This window comes from Suricata suricatta, chromosome 10 (assembly GCF_006229205.1).
Source record: "Suricata suricatta isolate VVHF042 chromosome 10, meerkat_22Aug2017_6uvM2_HiC, whole genome shotgun sequence".
Taxonomy (NCBI): domain Eukaryota; kingdom Metazoa; phylum Chordata; class Mammalia; order Carnivora; family Herpestidae; genus Suricata; species Suricata suricatta.
In genome coordinates, this window is record NC_043709.1 from 109,150,216 (window position 1) to 109,168,480 (window position 18,265).

General features: G+C 34.9%; 1 protein-coding gene across 1 annotated transcript in view; it reads right to left on the reverse strand.

The window, feature by feature from the left end:
• Positions 1 to 18,265, reverse strand: part of KIF5B (kinesin family member 5B) — a 49,966-nt gene that overhangs the window by 26,551 nt on the left and 5,150 nt on the right. Inside the window, exons 2-11 of the mRNA XM_029953656.1 lie at positions 14,473 to 14,560; positions 5,638 to 5,711; positions 4,615 to 4,719; positions 4,065 to 4,113; positions 3,448 to 3,503; positions 3,039 to 3,126; positions 2,752 to 2,876; positions 1,534 to 1,638; positions 1,095 to 1,240; positions 256 to 404 (exon numbers count right to left, since the gene is read on the reverse strand). Coding sequence (XP_029809516.1) covers positions 256 to 404; positions 1,095 to 1,240; positions 1,534 to 1,638; positions 2,752 to 2,876; positions 3,039 to 3,126; positions 3,448 to 3,503; positions 4,065 to 4,113; positions 4,615 to 4,719; positions 5,638 to 5,711; positions 14,473 to 14,560 — 985 coding nt within the window. The remainder of the gene's footprint in view (positions 1 to 255; positions 405 to 1,094; positions 1,241 to 1,533; positions 1,639 to 2,751; positions 2,877 to 3,038; positions 3,127 to 3,447; positions 3,504 to 4,064; positions 4,114 to 4,614; positions 4,720 to 5,637; positions 5,712 to 14,472; positions 14,561 to 18,265) is intronic.

Here is an 18,265-nt window from a genome sequence, read left to right on the forward strand (position 1 = left end):
CCCTAATCTAGGAAACTTGCCATCTGTGACTTGATTGCTATAGCTCCCAAAATGACCTTTATACCTCTATTTCTTATTTCAGGCAAAATCAGAATTTAAAAGATTTTAGTCATTTTTATTTGATGAACTCTAATACTTAAAAAATAAAAATGGATATGCTTTATTTTTATTTATATTCGTATCAGTCTTAAATTTATGAAATAGCTTCTCAGTCATAGTCAACAAACCCAAAATGACAAGTTTACAAATTATTACCATTACGCCACCGGTTGAGTTCATTTTCAAGCCACTGAATGGTGTTCCGAAGGGTCTTGTTTTTTTCCTTTTCTCTTTCATACTTCTTTTTCCACTGTTCTGCAGTTAATTCTACATTTACACAAACCGTGTTCTTAATTGTTTTGGCCCTAAGAGAATTGCAGGAGAAAAATGTGACTAAGATTAACTATTTTCAATTGATACCTATAGATCTCTGTTTTTATATATATGTACGGCATATATGGCTAAGTAATTTGACTGTTCAATTATCTTTAGACTATATACAAAGAGCAATAATTACTACAATGCTTCTTCGATAAGCTAAATAAATTTGGGTTAGTCTCCAAATCTGTGAATAGCTTAAACAAAAAATTTAACCACCTGATGAGGATAAAAAACAAGGGCCCACATTTTCCTAATTCATTTGTAAGGCTGAATTAATCAAAAAATATTATTGTGAAGGTCAAAGATAAAGTCATCACTATTGACTTTCCTAGATTAACCAATTCACATATGGTTATCTCATTATTTAAACCTGTCAAGAGACTAATATTGAATTAGATTTGTCAAGCTTTTATTATCCGATCCAAATGCTTATTTTAATGTTGAACCAAAGCTTCTCCTATATTTGACTGAATTTAACATTTGACCTTAATATGTATTAAAACTTAATTCAAATCTAAGAAACTTTAAAAATGGACTTTGCTTGTATTATGTCTCTAAATTAAAAAGTTGTGTCATATTAACAATATGCACTGATTTGAAAATCTGTATTTTCCTAGACTTAATAAACAAAAGACCTATCTATATTTAGACTTTGTATTTTCTCAACAACAAACCTTTGACCAAACAGGAGTGTAGATTTTGTTTCAGATTCATTGTATGATGATGGAGAGCAGCAAATTACAATAGTAGTTCTACAGTTCCCACCTAATGAATCTTGAAGAATTCTTGTCATTTTACTATCACGATATGGAACATACGTCTACATGCAAAAGAAAGAAGACCAATGGGTTTCTACAGAATAAAACTTATTTTATTAATATGCTACTTTAAGTAAATTACAAAGGGATTTTGGTTATTTTAACTGATAATATTATGATGGGAACTAGAACATACATACCACTACTATAAATTCCTAAAGACAACTAATTCACACATACTGACTTAAAAAAACACCAGATCTTCCTCACCCAGGAACATCCATGCATACATGTCGATTGATATTTAAGTAATTCCCCATTAAGATAACCAGGGAAAGAGAAGACGTGTACTCACACTTCCCTCTGCCAAAGCAGAAATGACATTTCCAAGAGCAGAAAGTGACTTGTTGATGTTCTTCGCTTCATCCAACACAGCACCTTCAGCTCCGGTTTTACTAACCTATACATAAGATTTCAAAATAATGAAAACAAAATTATAAGTTTAAAATAATTTTCTTTGAATTTTCTAAAAAGTTCAGAGCTCACCAATAGCCAGCAAACAACAAAATGAAAAGCTTTATGATTTTATTTGTCAATTATTTACTTTAAGCTATCATTACTTTTTGAGTATTAGTCTTCTGACAACTTGGTCAAGTAGGTACATGACAAGAATGTGATTAAGGAGATCCCAAATTTTATTTTTAGTTTGTGCTCTTGAAAATAACAAATTTACAGGTACACTTGCAATTTACTATTTGTTAATTCCCTTTGCTCCATTAAGAGGAACCTTTTAAAATTTGCTGAAGCACACGGTTGATATTCTGTTACACACTAAATTTAAATATATAAGCAAACTTGCCTCTTTTAAAAAGATGTGAAATACCTATCTTAAAGATAGGATAAAATAATAGATTGGCAATGTCGGCTGAAGAAACAGCCTTTCAGAATTCACAAAATTGAAGACAGCCTTTGAAGGATATGTTTAAGGCTTGAGTAAAAGGGAGTAGGTATGCCATTTTAAACAGAAGAAACAAACTAGTGAAACAGCAAAATTGATTACAGAAATCAATATTAAAATATTTGAACTTATTTTGATTATCACATAAATTATAATCAGATTATAGTCCCCAGTAGAGTCTGTAACACTAAATAATCATCTAAAGGAAAGAAATAGATACAACCAAACCAGAAAAGACTAATGGATAGTTATCAGTTTTCACAGGGAGCCCACTGCCAATATGGGTAAAATAAGATACCAAAAATTAGGAAAACGATACCTAATAAAATTGGTAACAATATATGCTACACTAATTCTCAATAAAAACATATACCCTAAGTCAAAGGTAACACCTATTGGTAGAACTGGACTATGGCACAAATAACAGCAATTTGGAATTGATTTTTCAGTTCAAGTAGTCATTGGCACTACATCAATGCTTTTCAACTTTCAAGAATACTCCCAAATTCAATTTGATAAGTTATCAAGATGTTAACAATGAATAATGCCTAAGTCCAAATTCAAGCTAAAGTTTATAAAAATGCTTAAATATCTACCAGAATATAAAGATTTTACCTTTTCACTACCAGCTAAATCAACCAGATAAAGTTTTCCACTCAGCTTTTGTTCCGTTTGCGTGTTCTCTTGTTTTACATTAATAAGAAATATACTGTGACTCCTAGAGCTATGTTCATTCATATCTGCAATGAAATTACACAAACAACTATAAACAAACAAGGATTTCCCTTACTAATAATTTTTAAAGCATCACTTTACTTAAAAATCTTACAATTAATCAACTTGATAAAGATATTTTAAGGCAGCTCTGTACCTTAACTCATGTTAATAAACATTCTACTTACTTGTAACTGCTACATGTCTGTTGGATTTTCCTTCATCAATGGTATCCATAACTTCATCTGGACTACAAACAAAACGTTCTGTGCATCCCTATAAAATAATTTTTTAAAATATGTCAATAACCTTAAAAAATTTTTACTACAGGGTTTTCCTTTTTTTTTATTACAAAAATGTTTATTTACTTTTGAGACAGAGAGAGACAGCATGAGTAGGGAAGGGGCAGAGAGAGGAAGACACAGAATCTGAAGCAGTTTCTAGGCTGAGCTCTGTCAGCACAGAGCCTGACGTGGGGCTCAGGCTCATGAACTGCGATATCATGACCTGACCCAAATCAGATGCTAAACCAAGCCACCCAGGCACCCCTATTAAAGAGTTTTTCTAAACAAGCATTCTGCATTATTTTATAAGTACCTTTACATAGGGAACTCGGTTTTTATCTTCATGAACAGAAAGGTTGGTCTTTGAAACTGAAAAAGACAAATAAATAATATCAGCTACATTCTCCTAAACTCTAACACTAGCTATGAAATAGCTAATTCAATATTGTTTCCTTTCCCAAGCAGCCTAATAATAAGTAAATTTTAAAAATATGAATACATCACTATTAAAGAAGACTCTGTAGAAACAGTAGATTTAAATAGAAACTAATGTAGCAACACAGAATTTTAGGTCCAATGCAACCTCTACCACCGACACTTTGGAAATAACATTAAGCCAGAGTGGTTGAATAGTTTGCCCAAGGGCAATGTACCTAACTGACCGCTGACAGAAGACTAGGACTCAGGCTCTCTAACTACAATCTGTTTCTCTAATTACTACTTAAGAAACAGAAGCAACCCATAAATATGTGCTTTAAATAAGTTGCTCAATGTGGAAAAGACACTCAACTAACTTAAAGAACTTTAAAAGAGGTTTCTTTTAATTTAAGTCAATTTCATAGAGGTTACTTAGAAATAGTCTCACACATACTATTAAAAAAAGTAACATGTGCCAGTTTAAAATGATAAAAGAGCAAGAATTTAACTTACCATCTAGCAAGTCTCTTATCTTATCCAAATAAATTTCAAAATATGAAACCTGAAGGGCAAAGAAATAAAGGAAAAAATCAAGTAATTAAAATTATAAAATAATTCACTCATTACATTCTTACATTTATTAGGGCCTGAGTGCCAAGCACCATCTATATTAGGGGAAAGAATTAACAACTCAGCCACAGCTCATATTCTAATAGGAAGATCTAAACTACTCATGTAACTAAAAAGCAACTTCCACTGCATATCTCCATCTTCAATGAATTAGACTACTGAGAGCAGTTAAGAACCTTTGAGTTCAGTAATAAATTTCATCATTTTATGGAGAAGAAGGCTAACAAAAGAGACTTTATGACCTTCTTTAAGGTCACCTAATAGCAGATGAAGTTTACTCCTCAGTTTACTAATAACTCTAATGATCTTTCTACTGTAACTGTCCATAAAATAACTAAAAATATTTTTAAAACAAAAGAGCATTTATTTCTTGGAATAAAATAATTCTACATGTAAAACAAAATAAAATAAAATCTTTCCCCAAGGATTTTACCTTAATATGAAATTCTAAATTTTCATCCATGGAGTAAATGTAATTAAAAATATCTTGCACTATTCTTGGAATAATCCCCATGCCTTCTGGATCATGAAGTTTACCCTAAACAGAAAACAAAATGACATTTTTAAGAACCATGAATTAAAAGTAAAAACTTCCGACCTACAATTTATAGTCAATAGAGGATAGGAAATAATTCTTGCTATTTTTGTGAAAATGGCTCTACAAATATGCAAAAACTCCAATTTAACTATTACATATATTTGTAAGTTACACATAAATACTACATGTCAACAACGTGGATTACCAACTGATCTTACTTAGCCTTTTATTTAATCATTAGATTTTAGATTGTCCATTCTTGTGAAATGAACATATTCTAGAGAAAGGGTTTAGTTTATTTCTTCCCATATAAGTCTACATGGTTCCTTCAAGTCAAATCCACGCAAGTGCTAGAAATGTCCTTATTCTCCATAACTTTATGGAAATGAGTAATATGGATTAACCAAAATAGTCACTTATACATAATGCTCAGATAAATGATAAAAGCAGATACTTTGTAGCAGCAGCAAAAGGTACAGACTGTTTTCTAGAAGCAAAGTTTGGGCAGGTCTACATCTTATTATAATGACAGCACTGATAATTGTGGACACATTCCTATAAGGAAAAATGACAGGTATTTAGAAAGGAGAACTAATTGTTATAAATAGAAATGAAAACATAAAACAGCCAAGATTTCAAATTTTTATCATAACAGAAAATTGCTATTAATTCGAAAATGTTTATAATTGTGTGGTTATGCTAAAAAACAAAGCTAGATAATCATTTCAAATATATAATTTCATTATTCAAACTGCAGAACTGATTAGATTCCAACAGTGATGTTACCTATGTATTATTCAGAGGAGAGTAAGCAATAGAAATAAAGCTGTTTAAATTTAGTAAAATCATTTCACAAATAATTAATGAATGCACCTCTATTCTGCAAACCATATTTAAGTACAGATTGTAAAATATTACCTCCATTGTGTGTGTCTTCCCAGAGGATGTTTGTCCATATGCAAATATTGTTCCATTGTATCCCTCAAGTACATCTATAAGAAAATAAGAGATATTATACTTCAGGGGATTTTTTTCCCCCTTAAGGAAGTTTCATAAGAAATTAAGAATGTAAGAAAATACTCCGAAAAAATTCACATCCTCATCCTTGCATAATCAAATCTACACATTAAATATTTGTGGAAAGAACAGTGAGGAAGATTCAGATTTTCTTCACGCTAATATGAAAGATACCATCACAAAGATTAGTTCATAAAAAATTTATAAAGACTTTAAAAAAGGAAGAATACATCAATAATAATTTTCTTAGTGATGATCCACACGAGCAGTTTCTTTCTTTCCAGTCGAGATTACTTTCTGTGGTCAATAAAACACATTTAAATTCCATTGCTTATAGTCATCTCTTATATAAGTGTACATATATCTCAAATGTCATTATACCTGTATTCCAAAGATTTATGTGACCTAAAAGGAAAACAATGTTCTGCAAATTTTCATAGAGATAGGAACTCACTTTTACAACTAGGACTACTGTTGGTGGTTAACCGGTGGTTAAATCGCACAAACCCGTACAACAGTCCCCCTTATACAAGCTTAACAAGCCCAGTTCTACACCAAAAATCAATTCTCAGAAAGTTCCTGTGAAATTAAATATTTTCTAGCCCTGTATATACTCCAAGATCTAACATTAACCTTAATTTAAGGATCTTTATTAGTCTGAAGGGAAAAAAGAAAAATGTAACAAGGTGACCTTCTGATTTTCAATTTTCAGGGATCTAGTTTAGTGTATTATTTTGGTGATGAAAAGGTACAAGAGATTACATCGTATTCTTGAAGAAGCCAAAGTAAAAAGAGAGGGGCACCTGGGTGGCTCAGTCGGTTGAGCGTCGGTTCATGATCTTGTGGTTCCTGGGTTGGAGCCCAGCATCAGCATCTGTGCTGGCAGCTCAGAGCCTGGAGCCTGCTTCCGATTCTGTGTGGCCCTCTCTCTCTGCCCCTCCCCTGCTCATAATCCATCTCCCAAAAATAAATAAATGTTAAAAAAAAATGAAAAAATGAAGTAAAAAGAGAAGACTCTGGTGGAAATAGCAGATGGCAACAGTGGTTAAGTAAATCAGTAAGCAAGTCAATCCTTGTCTGTTTTGTTTGAACTGTTTAAAAAAAAAAAAAAGAACAACCGCAACATTGGGCACAATTAACTAGATATTAACAGATTTCCTTATTAACGAAGAGAAAGAAGGTATTTACTTCCCTGGGAAAATCTTGAGAGATCTCATATCACATTTAAAAGACATGGCACTGCAGTATAATTCTGAGTAAGAAACTGGAGAAAAAAGTACTATACCTTTCCCAATTCACTTCCTTTACACAAACCTGTTTTCAGTATGTCTATGTCACAGTCTCTGTTTAAGATCTTTTAATCAAATCCAAATTTTTGGTACATCTATTCATGATATGATCCAAATACCTAGCAACCACCAAAATAAATACTGAATAAAAAACTGGCAAGTGAACTAACAGTGACTTTCTCAAGATCATCTGTAGTAGCATGTCTATAAAATATTACAGTATTATTTGTGGTTATGTGAAACTATGTTACATGAAGGGACCTAGGATACATTTGTATTTGGGACTTCAAGCATAACTAAAAATCTTGTTTGATTACAGGGACTATGGAATATTCAAATATTTATTGAGCACCTGCTCTGTTCTGGGTGCAAGGGATATAACAATGACTGATTAGAGGTGATTTCTAGACATGCTATATTATAACTAAATGTAAATGTAACATTATAACTTTAAATGTAAAGTTTAATATACATTTTTATTAATTAGGAAAATAATTCTTGCCACCTTCAAATCCTGACTACCTACTTTCCTTTCTCTAGTGACTTACCCCCAACAAATAAATCTAAACATACAGAAAATGTGGATACATTTTACAGGGAACTCTCCTACAACCACTAAAATTCAATCATGTATCTATCCATCTATCTCATTTCTTAATGCATTTCAAAGTAAACTGAAGACTTCAATACACTTTTACCTAAAATACTTCACCATGAGTATATCATTAACTCGGATTCATTTTCCAGTTTCATTCCCTGAGGTAAAATTTATATACAATGGAATATACCTATGCTGAGGATGAATCCTTAAAGAAATGAAAATAATACTCATCTATTTGAAAATCCTAGAGAGTATACATCTGTAATCAAGTAAAATTAGGCTCTTTTTGCTTTTTCAGCTCCACCTTCGATCATCCTTCCTCTCATACTGCTATTTTTGTTGGTCAAATGATCAAATCTGACAAATTCACATGGTTCAACTTCAGTCATATCATAATGTATGTTGTTTCCCACATACACGATGCTCTTCTCATGTTGTTAGGCCTTGACGCGATGTCATGTCTACCCACAAGGCACCCCTCCTTCTCCTTCCTACTCTTTGTGTCTTTTTAAGACTAGCTTAGGCTTTACTTTTTTCTCCAACCCAACATCATAAACCACCCCCAAATAAATTCAGATAAGAATCTCATCCTATGTGTTCTTATAGCATCTATACTTAAAGATCACACTTATTACCATACATTGCAACTGTCAATTAACTTATCTGCCTTCCTCACCCGCTTGTAGACTCCTTGAGGCCAGGACTGTGTTTAATTCCTAGCATAGTGACTGGCACTTAATAGGGAATCGAATGCTTGCTGAATGATTATTACCATGACACACACACAACATTTTTCTAAAGCCTCCCTCACCCTTTAAAGTATACCTTTGCTGTTCTTGTGAGAAAGAGATGGACAACTATAGACAAGTATTACTTCTCATACTCTGTAAAAAAGAAAAACATTTAGGGACACCTGGGTGGCTCAGTAAGTTGAGCTTCTGACTTTGGCTCAGGTCATGATCTCATGATCATGAGTTTGAGCCCCACATCAGGCTGTCTGCTATTGGCTCAGAGCCCACTTCTGATCTTCTGCCTACCACCCTGCCACCTCTTGCTCGCATGCTTTCTCTCTCAAAAATAAACAAAACACTAAAGGAAAAAAAAAGAAAGTAAGAAAAACATTTAGTAAGCAAAGCAACAGCATAATACCTTCTAAAAGTTACTTATCTCTCTGAACTTCAGCTTCCTCATCAGTAAAATGTCTGTTTAGGGAAGGCTATGAGAATTACAAGTCACCAGAGAAAATTACTGTTAACATCTGAAATCATATGTGCTAGGCTCTAATCTTTCATATATTAATGTACTAAATTCTCACAAAACCCTGTAAAAGGTACTATTTTTAATCCTACTTTACAGAGGACAAAACTGAGGAACAGAGATATTTATTTGCCCATACTTCCACAGGTAATAAGATGGAGTTGGGATCCCAACCCAGACAGTCTCGGTTGGCTCTAAAGACATACTCATGACCCCTGCACTGTATTATCAAGGAACACAGGAACTAAAATAAATATATGGCAGGCCACATCTGGAAAAATTAAAAGTAAATAAAGTTGGCAGACAGCTCAGGTCAGGAAGCTACAGTAGGAAACAGAAATCTATGAAGGCCTGGTAAGATGACTGGTGTATAGCAAGTACTGAATAAATGACAACTACTTCATACGGAATTGAAGAGACATCACTCAGACTGGGAATTCACAAGAGAATACAAGTGGGTAAAACTTGTTCAAAATAAAGAAAACCTATCTAATGAATCTACAGAAAGGAAAAGGTAATAATGTTGTACACAATAAAGTTACACAAACATAAACTTGTACAGAAATTTATGAAACAATGCTTCAGTGAAGTGTCAGGAGCCCAGAGAGTACTAGCTGCCTTCAGGTCATCCTTGGCAGCTTGCTCATCAAATCCACATCTCAGAAGAAATACCAGCTCACCTATCATTTTGCTGACTGTTGCCTACCAACAATTTCTAACCATGGCCTTCCACCTGATTTGTGTACCAATAACTGTCTCAAGTCCAACCTGCCACGTATTTAAATTGGTTTCCTGTCCTCATACCTCACCAGGCACCCAACACCTACCTCTACCTCATCTCTCTCCTTAAATGTATATATCTATTGGTAACTGCCACATTCATATTCTTGTTCAGGACAAGTCCCACTATCTACTATCTATATATCCAGGCTCCTCCAAAATGGTAGACAGCATTTGGCTGAAGATAAAAGGAGTTAAGTCATAGCCAGGTGATACTTTCCTAATACAAATTACAGGCTGGCGAAGAAGCTGGAGAGAGACAGTGACAGAACTTTCTATTGTATTAGCTGCTTGATGCCTAATTTTGTAGAGTGAAAATATTACAGACTGAGTTACCCAAGCACAATTATGGAGGATTAAATTAATAAAATAATTTCCTCTCTTAGAAGATAGAGGAAACAAACAGCAGTTGATATCTACTGTGCACTTGTTTCTTCATACCAGGCCCGGGATGAAGTGCTTTTTCATGAATCTTTTTTTTTTAAATTATTTTATTTATTTTGAAAGACAGGAGCACATGCAGAGGTGCAGAGAGAGAAGATGTGAGAAATCCACGCATGCTCCACATTGTCATCGCAGAGCTCAATTGGGGGCTTGATGCCATGAACTGTGAGATCATGACCTGAGCCAAAATCAAGAGCAGGACGCTTACCCAAATAAGCCACTCAGGCACCCCTCCATGAATCATCTTTTTAAATATTCACAGTACCCTCATTTTGCAGGACAGGAAATGAAGACTTAGAAAGGTTAGGTAATTTGCCAAAAGCCACAAAGCTAGAAAGTGGAAGAGCCTAGATTTCAATCTAGGTTTGTCTGAACCTATGTTCTTAACCATAATGCAAACAAGGGAACTGCTATTCAGAATTCAGTTCTAAACAGTAAAACAGGAATTTGCTGTGAAGTAAAAGGGATCAAATTTTGAGAACAGGAGGGAAATTTCACTAAACAAGTCTCATGTCATCTTAAAATTGTAAATAGTAATGAAAGAGAGTAGAAGGTAATAGAAACATGTACCTCAGGACTTCAGGACAATAGATTTCAAAGAGTTCTGAAAAAGTAAGTATGAGACTAATATTAAGAGAGTATCTAACCAAGGATGTGCAAAAGAGATAAAAATCACTAGAACAACATGAGAAAAAGAAAAGCCCATAATAAGTGAGTCTAATGAAAAAAAAAGTAAGCCCTAAAAAGAGCTTTTAAAATATTCAGGAAAAGGCTAATATATGAGTAGAGTTACATAGCCCAGATAATAAAATGTTAACCGATAATATGAGACAGAGGTATTCACATTTTATTACCACCTTCTACACTATTATCCTAAAAATGCAACAACAAAATAAATACTGTCAAAAGACTTTAAGGCTGAGATGGGTAAGACAGCCAAAGAATGGTTTTAAATGAACCCAGATTTCTAGTTATAGAAGAAATACATTCCACAGATAAAAATTTCATGGCCACCACAGCTAATTCTTAAAAGCCATGGAGAACAAAAAGTAACAGAAGATGACTAACTTGTAAATGTTATACTCATTTTCAAAAAGAAAAAATGATAGATCTTGTATACTTATATACAAGATTTCACTACAGGAAAGCTATGGTTGAACTACCTCATTTCCTGTCTGGATAGGGTCACCCAACTGATACTTTAGGAAAACACCATATACCACGACTTCATAAAAGGATCCAAATTTTTCACCAAATTTTTGTTGATATGTAACAAGCTAAGCACTAGATAACCGTGTAAGTAAGAGAATCTGAAGTCGGCCGAATATCCAGTGTGGATATTAATTAACTGATAAAAACCTTATTTAGTTTTTAGAAGACTAGGCAAAGGAACACAGTCCATTAAGCATTTATTAAAACTTATTAAATTATACTTTGAGTGGGGGGAGAGGCAGAGAGAGAAAGAGAGAAAATCCCAAGCAGGCTCTGCACTGTCAGCACAGAGCCCAATGCTGGGCTCAATCCCACAAGTTGCGAGATCATGACCTAAGCCAAAACCAAAGTCAGACGCTTAACTGACTGAGCCACTCAGGTAACTCCCGTTAAGCATTTTAAAAATGATTTAGTCATATTTTTCAAACAAAATCTATAAAAGGTTTTAAAAAATTTACAAGTCCTTGACACCATAACAGACTTACTGAATATACTGATAGCCAACATATATCCATAAGAAGATAACCATAAAAACAAAACTCAAAATATAACCAAGAGCTAAAATAAGATGGAATCCATACTTTAAAAGTTTATAGTCAAATTATATTTTATTTTACTTATTTTTAAACACTTATTTTTGAAGGAGAGAGACAGTGTGTGAGCAGGGAGAGGAGCAGAGAGAGAGACACAAAAAAATTGGAAGCAGGCTCCAGGCTCTGAGCTGTCAGCACAGAGCCTGACGTGGGGCTCAAACTCACGAATCACAAGATCATGACCTGAGCCCAAGTCAGAGCTACCTGGGCACTCCTATAGTCAAATTTTATTCAAGTGTGGAAAAGGGTGTAATGTTGACCACAGCAGATGTAAAAAAAGATCTGCACATTTAAATTGCCCATGAGCTTATAAATCAATAACCTAACATTATTAAAATAGTGAATGTAGGGCACCTGGGTGGCTCAGTTGGTTAAGCATCGACTCTTGGTTTCAGTTCAGGTCATGACCTCAAAGGTTCGTGAGTTCAAGCCCCGCATTGGGCTCTGTGGTGACAGTGCAGAGCTTGCCCGAGATTCTCGGGTCTTCTTTTCTCTCTGTCTCTTCCCTGCTCGCGCACTCTCTCTCTCTCAAAAACAAAGAAATATTGTGAATTCGCACAATAGGTTTGCTAATAATGCCACTCAGTAAGAGTTATAAAGGCATCTTGGCTTCCATGCGATTACACTGTAACTTCAAGCTTAACGGTAACTCTGGATATAAAAAGGGGAAAATGAAATTTATCAGGACACTAAAATTTTAAAAATACGGGGCGCCTGGGTGGCTCAGTTGGTTGAGTGTCCGGCTTTGGCTCAGGTCATGATCTCACAGTTCATGGGCTTGAGCCCCGTGTCAGGTTCTGTGCTGACAGCTAGCTCAGAGCCTGGGGCCTGTGTTCAGATTCTGTGCCTCCCTCACTCACGCAGTCTCTCTCTCTCAAAATTTATAAAACATTAAAAAAAATTAAAAAAAATAAAATCTTAAGAAAATAAAAGTTGTTGATCAGAAAAAAAGTAAAATAAAGAAATGAACATTAAAAAAAGCAACTGTAAAATCTTAGGCTGTACTGATTTAAAAATGTCAAAATCAAAGAATGCAATGTAACTGTGTTCTGTGACAGATCCATTTGGAAATCTACTTGAGGCCTACAAACAAAAGATGACACTGCCTGTTGCTCTTTGTTATAACCATTTATGGAATCAAGTTAAGTCTCCATCATTCTGTGAAGATTTCACATCCAGTCCACCATCTCTCACCAATACATTCCTGTTGTAATTCTTAATGGTTCAAATGTCCATTCAGTAGATGATCGTAATAAAATACTCTGGTCTTTCAGATCCTCCACCTAGTTTTCTCCATGATCTTGTCCTTTACTCCCTCAGGTGCCAACTCTACAGTTATACTCTAGACCTTTTAATTACTAATTACACTGCTTCCCTAAGGGCAATTAAGTATCTATCCCTATTATTCCTTCTAGTACCCGGATTCCAACAAACCTTTAACCCCACTAAGACTATAATATACTAATCTTTCCACTTCTTTTCACTGTCCCTCAAACCCATTCTTCCCACCTGTGTTCTTCTTCCCCTCACTCACCGTAGATCCCATGGTTCACTATTATCATTCTCTTGCCTTTCTCTCCCTCTTTAGTACTCATTTGGTAAAAACCCAACTAGGTAAATTCACCTCTTCTGGCAGCTAACTTCAAATGGGCCTTTAATGTTGCCTGGCAATATGACCACATTTCCCTAATCCATTCACTTCTATTGCCAGACAACTTCATTCCTTTTCTTAGAACCCCTCCCCCTCATCTTTATTCTATGAGGACTTTGCTCTCTGTATAACAAACAAAATGGAATTAATATGAAGAGAAAGTCTACATTTTTCTTCCATCACACCTAAAGACTTACTTCTGTCCAAAAACTCTATCTTTTCTCCTGTTACTGGATGAATTATCTGCATACCTACTTAATTCTAACCTGTCCACTTTTATGCCTAATCCCATCCCCTCTATCCTAGAATTCACTAGGATATCACTCATACCCTCTCTCAACTCTAAGGTTCTATGGTTTTAGAAAATATAAATTTGAAAAATCTTAGTACAAATTAACAGTATTAACTAGAATGTACACATTTTTCTCACCCTTGGTAACCTCTGTTAAATTCCTCATGTGTTTTTCTGTTGAACACAAGAGAAGTCTTTGGGGAAGAAATAACAATGGAATGGAAGAATGATGTCTGTTACCATTTTCTACTATGTTTTAGAAACTTGTCTAACCATTTTGTACTCATTCTCATGCTGCTATATTTCTATAATTGCTACCTTAGAAACTCTCCTGGGAATACCAAATAGAAATTCATCCTGTAGAACAAGTGTGTAACACTAAAATTCTTATAATACCCTTCACTAGGTACTATATATGAATTAGATCATGGAATTTGAGCAATAGTGTGTTTACTAATTGTATTTGATCTTTTTTGTTAAACAACTGTCTTCTACAATTAACTAAAAAGGGGGAGAGGGCATTAAAATGAAAGGAAAAAAAAAAAAAGGTTGGGTAAATGGAGAAGACCACAAACAAAATTTTACTTATTGCTGGGACAATATAGCAACATATTTACCTTTAACAATCTTCTTTGCGCAATCATTATATACTTGTTCTTGAGAGGTGTTGGACTGGAACACTCGATCAAATGCATAAGGCTTGGACTGAAAAACAGAAACAAAGGCTTCAACATCACGAATTAAAGGTAAATAGACACTTCTAAGCTCCTTTAAAGATGTCATCATATATGTAACCTTTTTAATAGGGTACCTATCATATGCATTATTTCATGTCATAGTATTTTTTGTGGAAAGGATCTTAGGGATCACCAAGTACAAATTCACTAGAATAAACTACACAAAACCAAAAATGTCTTTATTAGATTTTCAGGGCCTACCACTACTATGATAGGTGCTCACATATTGCTGAGTGAATTTTTATTTAATGAGTGTCTACTCTGGCAAGTACTGAGACTATTTTGCAGATAAGGAAACTAGAATCCTGAAAGGTACAAATGGTGTTAACGACAAAACTAAAATTTAAATCTAAATCTCCTTTCAGTTCAGGGTTCCTTCCACTACTCACATTAGGCTTTTTATTTTACTGCAACAGCTTTTCAATCACTGATTCGTTTAACAAATATTTATGGAATGCCTAATATACTAGACATCTTACTAGAATGATGACCAAGGCAGATATAGTCTCTGCTTTAGTGGAGCATAAGTAATAGTGGGGCAGACATCAGACAAATAATTAAATGACTAGATATCTGTCTGACTCATGCAACAAAGTGCTATGACAGCATATAAGAGAAGAACCCAAGTCTGGGAGAAAGCAGAAATATGCCAGGGAACCACTCTGGAGAAGGGATGTTTAAGAACTGAAGAATAGCTCATTACCTGTCTCCTCAATAGTAGTCATGGCAGAGTGAGTGTGGAAAGTAGCCTAGCTAGGTATTGGATGCTTAAAGATCCCAAGGCAGAAAGAAGCTTGTAGACTGCAAGAAGCCAAAAGAAGTTGGAAGTTTAAGAAGCAAAGATCAAATGTAAATGACAACACAATGAAAAAGGCAAATAACATCTTAGTGTTATTTTGAAAATAGTTTTTACCTTCTGGGTCCCCTGAAAGGATCTTGGGGACTCATTTAGAATACTATGGATATTGCCTGATGAATGAGCCAGAGGGATAGAATGAAAAAAATCAGTGTCCATGCAAGTCAAGGAAGAATTATCAAGGAAGGACTGATTGTGTCAAATATAGCTGTGAGGTCAAGGCAAAACTGAAAAGTATCCAATGACAAAGGTCAGACTGGAAAGAGATTTTTAAAAGTAAAAAAACTTCTCTTTTTATTTATTTATTTATTTTTTAATGTTTTTTTATTTATTTTTGATACAGAGCGAGACAGAGCATGAGAGGGGGAGGGGCAGAGAGAGAAGGAGACACAGAACCGGAAGCAGGCTCCAGGCTCTGAGCTAGCTCTCAGCACAGAGCCTGACACGGGGCTCGAACCCACGAACGTGAGATCTGACCTGAGCCGAAGTTGGAGGCTTAACCGACTGAGCCACCCAGACGCCCCAAAAACTTCTCTTTTTAAAAGAGAAGTAACTAGATAAGTAAAGCAGAAATCTGGCTATAGGTCTAAAGAAAATTTTTTTAAGATCAACAAGACCTGAACAAGTTTAAATGCTGGCAGGAACAATCTAGTAACCTAGGAGAAAAAGTAAACATGCACAGATAAGAGAGGAGGGCAAGAGGATTCTAAGTATTTGAAAGGAAGTGTATACCTGGCTTCTACCCTCTCCTAAAGGAAAGAAGAAACGCTGGGCCTTAAAATATAAAAACAATCATGACTTCCAAAACAATCCTTAACGCTAAAAAAAAGACCTTACTTTTTAGAAACTATATCCCATAGTCTCCTTCCCCAAAGCTTGGGATAATAGTTACAATGAAAATTACAATGAAACAGACACTCCTAAAGGGCTATCAAAAGCCATTCCTAATTCCCCTTCCCCTTGCTACTTTTCAATACATAGGCTGGGAATCTAACCACCTGATAGCCTAGTCTCCTTGCAACTAGTGGGCACATGACCCAGTTCTGGATTCTATAAAGTGATGGTCTGCTGAAGGGTCTCAGGGAAATGGTTTTGTTTTTCTGATAAATAGGACCATCTCACCTGAAGCTGCCCTTTCTCCTTTCTGGAATGATGGGAGCTGTAGCATCCATATTACAAACATGATGAAAAGTCAATTAACTTACTGATGACAACAGGTAACAGAGTCAGTAAGTAGTAGCATTAAGGACCTATCTGCAGACTTTTTATCTATGAGAAAAATAACCTTGTATTTATTTTAACCACTATTAGTTGTCTTCCCTCTGAAGCTGAAAGCATTACTAAAGGATATACTAAGATGACCTCACTTTGGCATTAAAAGTAGGCATCTCAATGTCTAATTATTCTCCGCCTATGAAACATACACAAAAATGTCCTTTCAGTAAGATCCTACAGAGACATTAACATCCAATTTTACAGGTGCAACTTAAAAAAAGACAATTTACCCTTTTACTGATTGTGTAAGACGACAAACACAGATACAATCAAAATAACAATCACCATCCACAGATAAACCATGCTAATTCTTTCTATCCAAAAAGAAAGTAAAGTTTCCTCTTCATGTATCCAGCGAACATTTATTTAGTACCTATCAAGTATCAGATTAACTATCAGATAAACGATTAACAGAGTTTTAGAAATGTTATTTAGCTAGCACAGATTGTAGGGTTGAAAGAACAGAGAATAAGGCTGGGTAGATTCTTGAATACTAAGGTAAGAAGCTGTATACTAGGATCTAATTTAAGTGGTCATGCAATGTTAAGTGAATTGAAATGGAGTCAGCATCTGGCATTAAAAAACTCACAATTTGGTAAAGAGGCAAGAACAGACTGCAATTAGCCAAAATAAACATTTAATAAAAAATGTATAAAAAGTACTATGAAAACAAAAATTAAACAATGATTAACTCAAATTTTGCTTTCATGAAACAAACTAATCAGCAGAAAATAGGTAATAGTATGAAGACAACTGCATCCTCCAAAATAAACAATAAAATTTTATTAAAATAAACATTTAGAAAATATAAAGAAGGGTGTCTGGTTGGCTCAGTCGGTTGAACATTGGATCCTTGATCTCGGCTCAGATCATGACCTCGTGGTCTGTGGGTTCGAGCCCTACTTCGGGCTCTGTGGTGACTGTGTGGAACCTGTTTGGGATTATCTCACCCCCTCTCTCTGTCCCTATCCTGCTTATACTCTCTTTCTCTCTCTCTCTCTCAAAATGCATCAGGCTCTGCGCTGACAGCATGGAGCTTACTTGGGATTCTCTATCTCCCGCTCTATCTCTTCCCTGCTCGCGCTGTCTCAGTGTCTCTCAAAATAAATAAACTTAAAAAATTATATATGTATATAAAGAACAAACACGACTGACTTTTAGGTTATCTCCATGATCACATCAATAAAAACAGTGGTCGTAAACTTCCACTTAAAAATTTTACCAAAAATAATGGGTAATAGTAAAACCGCCTCAAAAGTACTTTTAGAGGAGCCTGGGTGGCTTAGTCAATTAAGCCTCTGACTTTGGCTCAGGTCATGATCCCACAGCTTGTAGTTCAAGTCCTGCATCGGACTCTGTGCTGACACCTCAGAGCCTGGAGCCTACTTCAGATTCGGTGTCTCCCTCTCTCTCTGCCCCTCCTCCACTCATACCCTCTCCCTCTCTCTCAAAAATAAAAATAAATATTTTAAAACACAATATAAAGTACTTTATACAGCTGTTTACTATAGCATTCCTTATGGCAAATATGCAAATTAAAAA